At 42.3% G+C, this 14,042-nt stretch overlaps 1 protein-coding gene across 3 annotated transcripts in view; it reads left to right on the top strand.

The window, feature by feature from the left end:
* The window catches only part of BANK1 (B cell scaffold protein with ankyrin repeats 1), a 1,061,267-nt gene that overhangs the window by 740,416 nt on the left and 306,809 nt on the right, over positions 1-14,042 (top strand). For all 3 annotated transcript variants that reach the window (XM_075350716.1, XM_075350725.1, XM_075350707.1), the window contains exon 12: positions 12,356-12,535. In XM_075350716.1, coding sequence (XP_075206831.1) covers positions 12,356-12,535 — 180 coding nt within the window. The remainder of the gene's footprint in view (positions 1-12,355; positions 12,536-14,042) is intronic.

Genomic DNA, 14,042 nt, shown 5'->3' with positions numbered 1-14,042 from the left:
AGCTTGATATCTGAGTTCATGTCTTATTCCAGAGAAATCCACTTTATGATATACAGTGTGTCCAGCCATATCCTGTCCACCGCCATTAACTTGAGAATGGCGGCAGCTATAGGCATAGAAGTGGTGTCTAGGTATATTAAAGTAGCCATGCGTTATGCAATGAAACCACCTATAGTGCCACCTGGTGGAAAACAATGGAGTTAGCATTTTTATCTCGAAAACGGAATGAAATAGAGAAAAATGAATTACAAAGTTGTAGGGCATCATCAATTCAATACCAATCAACACCTTGCATACAGAAATGCTATGATTAGAACGTGTAAAACTCACAAGGCTGCGGACGTGAAGCAATACCTCATGGAGACCTTCCTACAAGTCATTGGGTATGGTGGCTGCGTGGAGTGGCCTCCATGCTCACCTGACCTGACCCTATTGGACTTCTTTCTGTGAGGTCACATCAAACAGCAGGTGTATGCGACCCCTCCACCAACATTGCAGGACCTACGACGACGTTTCACAGATGCTTGTGCAAACGTGACACCCACCACATTGCACAACGTGCAACGAGATACAGTATGCTGTCGAGAGTCCAGATGTGCATTGCAGCTGACGGTGGCCACTTTGAGCATCAAAGTTAAATTAGAGCCATATGCATGACGAGCATTCAATGTTTTGGGGGGGCCATGGGTTTCACATCATAGCATTTCTGTATGCAAGGTGTCGATTCGTATTGAATTGAATTGATGCCCTACAACTTTGTAATTCACTTTTTCTCTCTATCTCGTTTCGTTTTTGAGATAAAAATGCTAACTCCGTTGTCTTCCAACAGGTGCCACTATAGGTGGTTTAATTGCGTAGCGCATGGCTACTTTACTATACCTAGACACCACTTCTATGCCTATAGCTGCCGCCATTCACAAGTTAATGGTGGTGGACAGGATATGGGTAGACACACTCTATGTAAATGAGCTCTAAAGATTTATCGGCCGGATACAGATCTCCATGAGAATCTGCTATTACTAGTTTTTGTGGTATGACATAGTATTGGAATATACTATAGCAGCATCTAAAAAAGTGTTTTTCTCGCAACAAATGGAATTGTGAGTTATAAATAATCTAGTGATACAGAATGTATAATTGGTGGAGAAAGGTTGAACTTGCTGGACATGTCTGTTTTCAACCTATATAAATATGTAACTATATAAAATATGAAATATAGAAACAATTTTAAATGCAATTGTGGCTATCATTGCCATTACAATACTGTACTGTATGTGTGCATGTCTGTGTACTATATATGTGCATGTCTGAATATGAGTATGCATGTCTGTATATGAGTGTGCATGTGTATGTATTGAATGTATGCATGTTTACGTACCGTATGTGTCCATGTTTGCGTATTGTATGTGTGTATGCCTTCATCTTTATGTGCATGTCTGCGCATATCTGTGAATGCTTGTCTGCACATTATATGTGTGCTTGTCTGCATATTGTATGTGTGCATAGCTACATGCGTGTATGCATGTCTCCGTATTGTACACTACAATTCAAAAGTTTGGGGTCACTTAGATATTTCCTTATTTTTGAAATAAAAGCACATTTTTTTTCAATGAAGCTAACATTATATTGAACAGAAATACACTCTCTACATTGTTAATGTGATAAATGATTTTTCTAGCTTCAAACGTCTGGTTTTTAATGCAATATCTACATAGGTGTATAGCGGCCCATTTCCAACAACCACCACTCCAGTGTTCTAATAGTACATTGTGTTTGCTAACTGTGTTAAAAGGCTAATGGATGTTTAGAAATCCCTTGAAAAGCCTTGTGCAAGTATGTTAGCACAGCTGAAAACAGTTTTGCTGATTAGAGAAGCTATAAAACTGACCTTCTTTTGACCTAGTTGAGAATCTGAAGGATTACACTTTGTTGGCTCAAAATGGCCAGAAAAAAAGAATTTTCATTTGAAACTCGACAGTCTATTCTTGTTCTTAGAAATGAAGGATATGCCATGCGAGAAACTGAAGATTTCTTACAACGGTGTGTACTACTCTCGTCATAGGAGAGCACAAACAGGCTCTAACCACAGTAGAAAGAGAAGTGGGAGGCCCCGCTGCACAACTGAGCAAGAAGACAAGTATATTAGAGTCTCTAGTTTGAGAAATTGATGTCTCACAGGTCCTCAACTGGCAGCTTCATTAAATAGTACACGCAAAACACCAGTGTCAACGTTTACAGTGAAGAGGCGATTCTGGGATGCTCGCCTTCAGGGCAGAGTGGCAAAGAAAAAGCCATATCTGAGACTGGCTAATAAAAGGAAAAGATTAATATGGGCAAAAGAACACAGACATTTATCAGAGGAAGAGTGGAAAAAAGTGTTATGGACAGAGGAATCGAAGTTTGAGGTTTTTGGATCACACAGAAGAACATTTGTGAGACACAGCTCAACTGAAAAGATGCTGGAAGAGTGCCTGATGCCATCTGTCAAGCATGGTGGAGGTAATGTGATGGTCTGGGGTTGTTTTGGTGCTGGTAAAGTGGGAGATTTGTACAAGGTAAAAGGGATTTTGAATAAAGAAGGCTATCACTCCATTTTGCAACGCCATGCCATATCCTGTGGACAGCATTTTATTGAAGCCAATTTCATCCTACAACAGGACAATGACCCAAAGCACACCTCCAAATTATGCATGAACTATTTAGGAAAGAAGCAGGCAGCTGGTATTCTATCTGTAATGGAGTGGCCAGCCCAACTTTATTGAGCTGTTGTGGGAGCAGCTTGACTGTATAGTACGCAAAAAGTGCCCGTCAAGCCAATCCAACTTGTGGGAGGGTCTTCTGGAAGCATGGGGTGAAATATCTCCAGAATACATCATCAAATTAACAGCTAGAATGCCAAAGGTCTGCAAAGCTGTAATTGCTGCAAAGGGAGCATTCTTTGATGAAAGCAAAGTTTAAAGGAGAAAATTATTATTTCAAGTAGAAATCATTAGCGGCAGACACCACTAAAGTGGCATTAATTACCTCAGACTACAAATTGTATAAAGGAGCAGCCTGGATGCATGGAACAGGGCATGGGACTGGGCTTGGCCCAGCATTTCTACCTTAAATATTGATCAATAACAGATAGATGAGTGACTTATGCTCAGAGCCCCCTGCCGCTACAGACAACACACAACTTGGAGACCCAACTTGGAGTCTCCACATTTCAACAAATTAGGGGAACACACCAGTAAACTGGCATCAATTGCCCCAGAATACCCATAAGGTTGTGACGCATCAGTCAGTCATGGTCGAAGCATGAGAGTCAAGGCCAGCATTTACAGCTTTCAAATTATGTTAACATTAAGTTGTGTATGATTGACAGGTTTTTATCTGATGCGCTGAGACTCCTCCAACTACAGACAACATACAACTTGGAGACTCAACTTGGAGTTTCCACATTGCAAAAAATTAGGGGCAGAAGCCACTAAAGTTATCTTCTGTGGTCCAGCCAAAAACTGCCTTTTCATCCTACAACTAGTGATTGCTACTTCTGTGGTCCATCCAAAAGTTGCCATTTCCACTTCATCATCAAAATAGTGATTGCTACTTCTATGGTCTAGCCACAAATTGCCATCTCCGCAAATAAATACTGATTGTTAATTTAGTGACAGGTGACTGACAAGTGTGGGCCTAGAGTTGTGAAATAGCTGGTTTAAAGAGGGGAAAGGTATATCAAACATGAGAGGGAAATACGGAGGTTGTGGTGGAAGGGGCAATAGGCCTTGTGTTTGAGGTGTACATGTGGTAGGTGATAGTGTTACGGAAAGCTCTACTGAACAAACACTGGCTTGTTCTATTTAAAGACAACCAACAACTTCTGTTACTGGATGGTTTACTCGACTCCCTTTCTTTGGCAACCGCATAACGGTACGACTTGTAGATGAGGCCCAGAAAGAGCATGTGCTACAGTGGATGGCTGCATCAAGTTGCCTCTCCTGCTTTTCCTCAACCTCAATATCACACACAGTACAGTTCTCAGAGGTGGCAATCCAATTACCCTTGTTTCCCCCGACATCACAACTCTGCAACCACCCAACTGACTGTGAAAACACAGGTGAGTCTGCAGAGCTGTTCACACATTGCATTCCCCTATTCCATGGTCATCAGAGGTCAGCTCCAAAGATTCCCAGACTCAAGAGGAAGAAAGCATCTGCCCCGATGACAAAAATCTTTTTCAGTTGGATCCTTAGACGTACGAAGTAGGGTCTGAGTAGAATCCAGACCCTCATCACTAAACGTTAAGAGAAGTACACTTACTGTACTGTGCTGTCTGGGCAGGAAGAGGAGGAGGGAGACTCTAACGATGAGGAGTGGGAAAACAGAGAGGATGATGATGATGTTCTAGAACAAACACCCCCAGGCTACAGCCCTCATTCACCAATTTATTTAATTTTGGTTTGTTTTTTGTTTGTTTGTTTTTTTTGTATTTTTTTTAAAAAGAAGGTCTGCTGTAATCCATAGAGTCTTCTCATGATGTTCTCCAAAAGTGAACCTGAAAGACATAAAAAGAGAAAATTGTTAAAGATATAAAGACAAGAAACACCCTCATTCACCAATTTATTTCCCTGCAAAATCTCTAAATCACCCTTTCTCAATCCACCAAAACATCTCCAGCTGCACTTCCCTCACAGTCCACCAGTTTGTTGTGTACATCCCACTCCACTCTCTCTTAGCATAGCAGCCAGCTCTTGGACCCACAGTTGCGGTAATGTAAAAGATGATTTCCTCCTACACATGCCAAAGCTAAGAGTTTGAACTTCACCATATACATTGGTTGGCCCCGGAAATGCTGCCTTTTACCTGCTGGATACAGAGGGTTTCCGAAAGCTGATGGCCATCACAGTCCCTCTGTACCAGTTGCCCAGTTGCTATTACTTCTCTAATAAAGCTCTGCCTGCACTAAACCAGCATGTCACAAACAATATCACCTGTTCTTTGAAAAATTCTGTGTCTGGCAGGGTTCAGTTCACCACTGACACCTGGACAAACAAGCAAGGCCATGGGCAGTACATCTCACTGACTGGGCACTGGGTGACTCTGGTGGCTGTGGGCACAGGCGGGGGAGGAGTTGCTCCACAAGTCTTGAAATCCCCAAGACTTGCAGGGCAAACCTCTGTATCTACCACTTCCTCTACTACTTCTGCCTTCTCCACGCACTCTAGGGTCTCCATCTGCACCCTCAACCCCTCCCTTATTGTGACACGGATTCCAACAGTGCAATGTGTGCAATGTGTGATAATGGTAAAAACCTGGTGGCGGCCCTAAGCTGGGGCAACCATACACGCGTGCCTTGCATGGCTCACATCCTCAACCTGATTGTATAGTTTGTATAGCAATTTCTAGGCCAGTATCCCTGCCTGGATGCGCTGCTACAGATGGCACAGTTGCTGTGTGCTGCCTTCCGCCACACCCTGTGGCTCATCGACTTGCATCGCTACAGAAGTCTTTCCGTCTACCGGTTAACTGGTTGATATGCTAGGTCGTGACACGGTGGAATTCCACTCTGCATATGTTTCAGAAACTGGGGTAGCAGCGACAAGCCTTGGTGCATTAAGTCATGCTGAATAGCCTGTGTGAACACAGTCCAGTCATGGGGCAAATAATTATTGTGGACTGGGCACAGATGAACGACCTCTGCACCCTTCTGCACAGTTTTAAAATAGCTACTAAGATGGTTAGCACTGACGATGCTGTCAACAGTATCATTATTCCAGTCATCTACATGCTGGAACAGACTTTCAATAGTCTGCAGGAGGAGGTGGTGGTCCTAAAGGAAGAGGAGGAAGCAAAGGGTGATGCAGAAGGGATACTAATATCTATATGGTCCGGACTGTCATTGCAAAGGTGGGTGGCATGGGAGTGTAGAGTACAGTGATTTAGGAAGGCTCATAATACCAGAAAAACTGAAAATGAAGATGCAGGAGCCGAGGAACAAATGGAAGAGGATGAGGAGGACGGAGTGATGGGTGCTCAACAGTCAGGACCTGAAGAAAATATTGATCCCCTCTATGTTGTTCGTGGTTGCTGGGAGGGGACAGTGGAAGCAAGGTTGAGTGTTAGAGTGTTACCCAGCCTCTAGCACACCATGGACTTGAAGTTCATAGAAGCGCCCATCACATGAAAGCTTTCTTGATGCACCACCTGCAACATGACGTCCGTATTAAGATTAGAAATAGTGCTTAATACTGGGCTGCCACTCTGTTAGATCCACAGTAGAAGAGAACATTTTGTCAGATGCTTCCTCCCTAGAAAGGGACGTGTGCATCCTGGAATATTGAAAGAAGCATGTACATAAACTTAACAACAGTGGTTTTCCCAAAGACAGCAGTGATGCACACATTGTGCATCGCAGCTCTAGACTTCCAACCACGAGAATTCCAAGTCATCATCACAGAAACATTATTAGCAGTTTAAGTGTCAAAAGAACTTTTTGTGAGTTGTGGAACACATTTTTTTAAACCATCCCATGCACCAGCAGAACTGAGTACAGGTGTGAAACATAGAGATTGACTGGAGAGGATGGAGCAGGAGTATCAATATAGATGCCACCGGTGGAGGTTGGATCCTTTTGTAATTTGGTCTTCCAAAATGGAAGAGTGTCCTGAGCTCGCCAGTCATGCCTTGAAGATTTTCTCATACACAGTAGCCAACAATCTCTCAGAAAGTGTCTTCAACACTGTTGGCATTGTCCTGACAAATAAGCACATCCATCTGTCCTCTGAAAGGGTAGACCTCCTAACTTTCATGAAGATGAACAAATCATGGCTCTCCAATGACTTTTCCACCCAAGTTGCAGACTAGGCGATTGTATGTCAACAATCAAAAGGTGTGTCCACTGCTGTTACTTTCACAATTTGGCATTTTTTTATGTATGAAGCACTTAATATCCCTCCTCTTCTTCCTCCTTTTGCTTCCTCCTGAGTCATGACAAGCCAAATGATTTGTAAATGAAGACTACTATTTGGGTCTCCTTGTGTGTTACCTGTAGGGGCAGGGGTCTCCGAACACCAGGCCTACTCTTGTCACTCATCCACCTGTTTCTGATCAATGTTTAAGCTAGCAATTCTGGGCCAGGCTCTGTCCCATGCAACCATGCTTTGCCATTAGATTATTTGTACTCTGGGGCAATATATGCCACTTTTCCTGGTGCCTGCCCCTTTTTCTTTAAATGTAAAGACTCCGATTTAGATCTCCTTGTTGTGTGTTTCATGTAGTGGCAGTGATCGCCGAGTACCAGGCCTACACCTGTCACTCATCCACCTTTTGCTGATCGATGTTTAAGGTAAAAATGCTGGGCCATGCCATGTGCCAGGCCCTGTCCCATGCATGCACTCTACGCCATTATACTATTTGTATTCAGGGGCAATTGATGCCACTGTATCGAAGTCTGCACCTAATTTTTTGAAATTTGGAGACTCCAACCTGGGTCTCCTTGTTGTGTGTTGACAAAGACTGACGGCACTCACCAAACTGAGGTGTGAACAGGTGCATAACTGAACATGACATCAAATACAAAAAAGACAGTTTGCACTCTTATAATGCTAAAGTATGGAAACCATGAATGTGTGAACATGGACCTGCATTACTGCTAAGGAAAATCTAAGAAAATTGAGACATTTAGCATATATAAATGGCCATCTGTATATCTGCCCATATTGCCACTTATGTCATGTTCAGTTATGCCCCTGTTCACACCTCAGTTTGGTGAGTGCCATCAGTCTTTTTGTCTATATAAGGCCCGTTTCACACGTCAGTGAAAAACAGTGACGTTTTTCACTGGCGTGTAAAACACGCACATGTCCCTGCGTGTGCCGTGAATCACGGCACACGTGGGTTGTCTAAGTGCAATCCGGGCTCCGTTCTCCGTGGCCCGTGATTGCACTTTGAAATCAACTCACCTGTGCCCGCTCCCGCTCTCCGTGGTGCTGAATCCTCCCGCGGTGCAGCATCCGGACGGCGGTGACCCCCGCAGCAGCTGCTTCCGGGTCGGCTGTGTCGTGCATCATTAAGATGCGTGACAGTAATCAGCCGGCTTAGAAGCAGCAGGGAGGATGGGCTGCAGAGGACATCGCTGGACACCAGGTGAGTTAAAATGTTTATTATTTTAAATGCACGTTTTTTTCTGGCACGTGTTTCACGGACCACACCACTGCGTGGTCCGTCGAACATCAGTGATGCCAGAAAAAAATGGACATGTCTCCGTGCAGCAATCACGCACACACGGGTACGCTGCACGGAGACACGTGCAGTGAAAAATCACTGACGTGTGAGCAGACCCATTCATTATAATGGGTCTGCGTATGTCAGTGATTCTGGTACGTATAAAAAAAAGCACAAACGTACCAGAATCACTGACGTGTGAAAGGGGCCTTAGGCCCGTTTCACACGTTAATGAAAAACACTGACGTTTTTCACTGGCGTGTAAAACACGCACATGTCCCTCCATGTGCCGTGAATCACGGCACACGTGGGTTGTCTAAGTGCAATCCGGGCTCCGTTCTCCGTGGCCCGTGATTGCACTTAGAGATTAACTCACCTGTGCGCGCTCCCGCTCTCCATGGTGCTGATCGCTCCCGCGGTGCAGCATCCGGCCGGCGCTGACCCCCGCAGCAGCTGCTTCCGGGTCGGCTGTGTCGTGCATCATGAATATGCGCAACAGTAATGAGCCGGCTCAGAAGCAGCAAGCTGCACGGGCTGCAGAGGACATAGCTGGAGCTGGGTGAGTAAAAATGATTTTTATTTTAAAACCACGTTTTTTTCTGGCACGTGTTTCACGGACCACACCACTGCGTGGTCCGTGGGACATCAGTGATGCCAGAAAAAAATGGACATGTCTCCGTGCGGCAATCACGGACACGCGGGTACGCCGCACGGAGACACGTGCAGTGAAAAATCACTGATGTGTGAGCAGACCCATTCATAATAATGGGTCTGCGTATGTCAGTGATTCTGGTACGTTTAAAAAAAAGCACAAACGTACCAGAATCACTGACGTGTGAAACAGGCCTTAAGAGGGTCATACCTTCTGACCGTGCACCCCTCCTCCACTTGCCACAGGTAATCTTATCCTATATAGCAAGTTCCTACTTGCCCATACACAGGAGGTTTTTAACCCAGAGAGACGCTTCAGCATAGTGTAGGTACTCAGTTACGAGATATGCTGTGAAGTGGCAACTGGGCAGATATACAGATGGCCATTTATATATGCTAAATGTCTATTTTTTCTTAGATTTTCCTTAGCAGTAATGCAGGTCCATGTTCACACATTCATGGTTTCCATACTTTTGCATTATCAAAGTGCAAACTGTCTTTTTTTGTATTCCTTGTTGTGTGTTGTCTGAATTTAGAAAGGCTCTCAGAGCACCATGCCTACATCTCTGACTAATGCACTTCTTAATGATCAATGTTTAAGGTAAAAATACAACATAACCTCCTTGTCTTCTTGCTCCTCCCCCTATGCTGAAATTTATATTTGTGGCAGGACCACAGAATTAGCAATCAGGATTTAGATGCTGAAATGTTGATTTGGGGCAGGCTGCAGGACCACAGATTTGGCTAGCAAAATTTAGATGCTGAAATTTATATTGCTGGCAAGATCACAGAATTAGCAATCAGGATTTAGATGCTGAAATCTCAATTTGGGGCAGACCGCAGAACTACAAATTTAACTGCAAGAATTTATTGATGAAATTTAAATAGCTGACAGGATCACAAAATTAGAAATCAGAATTCAGATGCTGAAATGTTGATTTTGGGCAGGTCTCAGGACCACAGATTTAGTTAACAGATGTTAGATGCTGAAATTAAAATTGCTGACAGGACCACAGAATTAGCCATCAGAATTTAAATGCTGAAATGTTGATTTGGGGAATGCCGCACGACCACAGATTCAGCTAGCATAATTTATATGCAGAAATTCAAATCGCTGGCATGACCACAGAATTAGCAATCAGGATCTAAATGCTGGAATGTTGATTAGGGCAGGCCGCAGAACCACAGATATAACTAGCAAAATTTAAATGCTGAAACTTAAATCGCTGACAGGACCACATAATTATCAATCAGGATTTAGATGCTGCAATATTCATTTGGGCCAGGACCACAGATATAGCTAGCAAAATTTAAATGCTGAAATTTAAATTGCTGGCAGGATCACAGAATTAGCAACCAGGATTTAGATGCGGAAATGTCGATTTGGGACAGGCCGCTGGTGCACAGATTTAGCTAGCAGAATTTAGATGCTGAAATTTAAATTGCTGGCATGACCACAGAAATAGCAATCAGAATTTAGATGCTGCAATGTTGATTGGTGCAAGGAGCACAGCATTATTATGAATTTGTATGTATTTGTCTGCATATATATGCAGCAGCAGCAATGTCCCCAATCTGTGGCAGTCTCAAAATGGTGCTGACATTGCATGTCCACTGCTTATATGTAGAGGGACATGACTTAGACATCCAACAAAACAAGCCCTTGTTTCTGTGGATTGTCTCGTGCCCTGATTGGCTGCCGAAACATCCACACATTAAGAAAATAAAAAAAAACAGTCCGCTGCTCCTCTGACCTCTCTCAACGCACTGCCCTCATCAAACCCCTCCTCCGCTCATTATACAGCACCACTAACCTAGCCAAAGCCAAATAAGATAGAGAAAAAGCATCAGTACAACCGCTAACAGTTACCAAACAAAGCAAAACTTTGCCGATTTTATAGAAACATGTTCTGGCATCCAAACCCGAATAGGCAAAGCCGAAATTGAGATTGGTGACTCTTTTTGAACAATTTTGCTCATCTCTTGTAGTAAGCTCAGTTCTGGTACTTTATTTATCTAGTAAGCTCAGATCTGTATATCTATACAGTAAGCTCATTTCTGGTTCTGTACTTATGTAGTAAGCTTGGTTTTGTTCCCATATTTATGTCGTACGCTAAGTTCTGGACTGTATTTATGAAGTAAATTAAGTTCTGTTAGTGTATTAATGTAGTTAGCTTGGTTCTATTCCCATATCTATATAGTAAGCTCAATTCTGGTACTGTATTGATCTAGTAACCTTGGTTTTGTTCCCATATTGCTGTAGTAAGCTCGGTTCTGTTGCCATATTTATTCAGTGAGCTTTTTTTTCATACTGTATTTTTGTAGTGAGCTCGGTTTTGTTCTCATATCACATAGTAAGCTCAGTTATGGTACTGTATTTATGCACTAAACTAGGTTCTGTTCCTGTATTAATATAGTTAGCGCGATTGTGTTCCCATAAGTATGTAATAAGCTCAGTTCTGTACTGTATTTAAGTACAATGCTTGTTTCTGTTCCTGTATTAATGTAGCTAGCTCGATTGTGTTCCCATAAGTATGTAATAAGCTCAGTTCTGAACTGTATTTAAGTACAATGCTTGTTTCTGTTCCTGCATTAATGTTGTAAGAGTAGCTCTGTTCCCCTATCTGTGCAGTAAGCTCAGTTCCGATACTGTATTTACATAGTAAGTTTGGTTCTGTTTCCATATTAATGTAGTAAACTTGGTTCTGTTCCCATATCTATGCTCAGTTCTCGTACTGTATTTATGTAGTAGATTCAGTTCTGGTACTGTATTTATGTAGTTAGCCCAGTTCTGTTCCCGTAGTTATGCAGCAAGCTAGGTTCTGTTCCCGTATCTATGTAGTAAGATCTGTTCTGTACCATTATCTATGTCCCAGCTACTATTATTTTTAAAGTATTTTACCTCTGCTGTTCTGCTGTAGCAGCCAGAGATAAGCAGGCTAAAGGTGGGTGCCATAACTTGGGGGTCACTGCTGTTTGATTGTCCTCCAGGCCAAAATTTTCCAGCCAGCCCCTGATCAGTAGGGCACTCCAGAAACAGGGACAGATGTTAGATTTGGACACAAAAGTAAAGTGTTTAGGATAATAACAACTGTCGATTCCTAGAGAGCATTGCAGTTTTAATTAAAGCACCGTAATTTATGATTAACTGGTTCTGAAGCCCATGGACTGACAACACAAGCATGCTCATAGGCAATGCACCACTTGACAACCTCACCAGCCCCTGATGCAGTAATGGCTGGAGAAAAGAGACCACACAAGCACATCTAACCCTTAATAAAAAAAAGTGGATAGACCTTTACACTTGATGAAATATTTTCTTTATGATAAGATTTTTTTTATTCATGTATCTTGCTCTCAGTAACAATAAAACAATGTAAAACATTTTTATACGTGTCAAATATAATAAAATGTTTTAAGAGATGAATAAGAATTGCAAAGTAAACTAAGACATTAAAGGAACAAAAGTAAATATAAACTCAATGTTTTAATGTGACAGAGGAAGATATCAACAAAGAGAATATGGCACAAAGTGAAGATGATGAATATCCAGAAGAACAAACTTTGAAGGAATATTATAAAGAACCAATGGTTAATTCTTCCACTGAGGATAATGTGTACATCATATCTGAGAATCTGGCACGTCTGGAAACCTTATCAAATCCTACAGCATCAAGTGGTAAGTCCTACAGGTCTCATGATATCGCTGATATTTCTTCTTAAATTGCATTATATTTTGTATTTCTTCAAAACAGTATATTTTGTAATATACTTGTACAAAATTTATAGCTTCTGTGAGCACATGTCATCAAGGCTCACATAGTACTTGATTGTTATGTAGGTTCTTATTCCGCCTCTGTTATGTCTGATACTTCTTTTTCCGGCACAGAAATCAGACTAAATGAAAGGATGGTCTCATTGGGCTCCTGATGGTGAGTGTAGAAGTTTTGAAGTTAATTAAAGCTGCCTGAGCATACCTCCTAAAGACACATTTAGTCTGCCTCACCCAAGCTGAGCTGACATTTTCATTCCAGCAGTAACAGCAGGGTATCATACATTTGCTAGTGAAGTGTTCTGATCTGCATTTCAGAAACAAAGGGTTTAGGTAATCCAATCACTGACGTAGCAATGCAGTACTGACTTCTGGCAGGGCAGTACTGGCAATCTAGCAAGTGCCAGATGGGCTGGTACCTATACTGGGCCACTCTGACACTTGGTATCTCCTAATATCTTCAGCAGTGCAGGGTGGAGAATGGAAGGGATGTACTGAGTACTGTCTCAAAGGCCTCTGCAATGCACATTAGAACTTGTAGTAATAGAACACAGGAAGCCTGGAGAGAGGAGGTGATCAACGTAAATTTGTAAACATCAGAGCTGAAGCTGGCAGACACCAAGTGATTCTATCTGCATGATAAAAGGTTTATATCACTATAATAAGAATATGGATGCATTTAGTGGCACATAATAGCACAATTAATGAATAACAAGTGAAGCGAGTTGGGGGAGTGGATAACTTCTTTAATGACAATGCTGAATGGGAGAAGTGTATGCAAGTTAGCTCTCAAGTTAAAATGAAGGAATCTCACAAGCACCACTTAGGAGAGGTAGCAACCCTGTAAGTCAATATCTAAAAGTTTTAATAATCCTTGCATGATGACTAGGAATAAATGCCAAGGTCATTTACATGGAGCCTGTTTTGGGGTATTTTATGTCATCAATGTAGAGTCTAGTTGGTTGACTCTGATGCTCATGAGGTAATATGAGGCTGATTAGACTAAATATGAAGCAGTGTTAATGATCAAATTAATATTCCAATCAGTTTTGGTCAGTCTAAATTTACAGGTCAATAAACAATTGCAGATCGACTTGTACAATCCTCATTAGAGATGAGTGAACCCACAGATGTTTGGGTTTGCTGGGTGAGGCTGGATTTAAAAAAAAAAAAAGTCTGGCTTGGGACCAGATGTAACTCGAATTTTACCCTGGCAGCCAAACACCATATAAGTCTATGGGGACCCGAAATTAAGTGCTATAAAATGGTAGATGTAAGAGCTAAGGGGCTGCAAAAGGAAGCAAAATGGGGCTAAAGCAGGACAATGATACTTACCAAGTTTTTGTGCTGCTGTCACACAGTTTCCAGGTCCACTCATTAAACCTTATGAATATTCCCTACTTCCCCCACTCTC

The sequence above is a fragment of the Anomaloglossus baeobatrachus genome, chromosome 1 (assembly GCF_048569485.1).
Source record: "Anomaloglossus baeobatrachus isolate aAnoBae1 chromosome 1, aAnoBae1.hap1, whole genome shotgun sequence".
Lineage (NCBI taxonomy): Eukaryota > Metazoa > Chordata > Amphibia > Anura > Aromobatidae > Anomaloglossus > Anomaloglossus baeobatrachus.
This window is presented reverse-complemented; position numbering and strand designations above follow the sequence as displayed.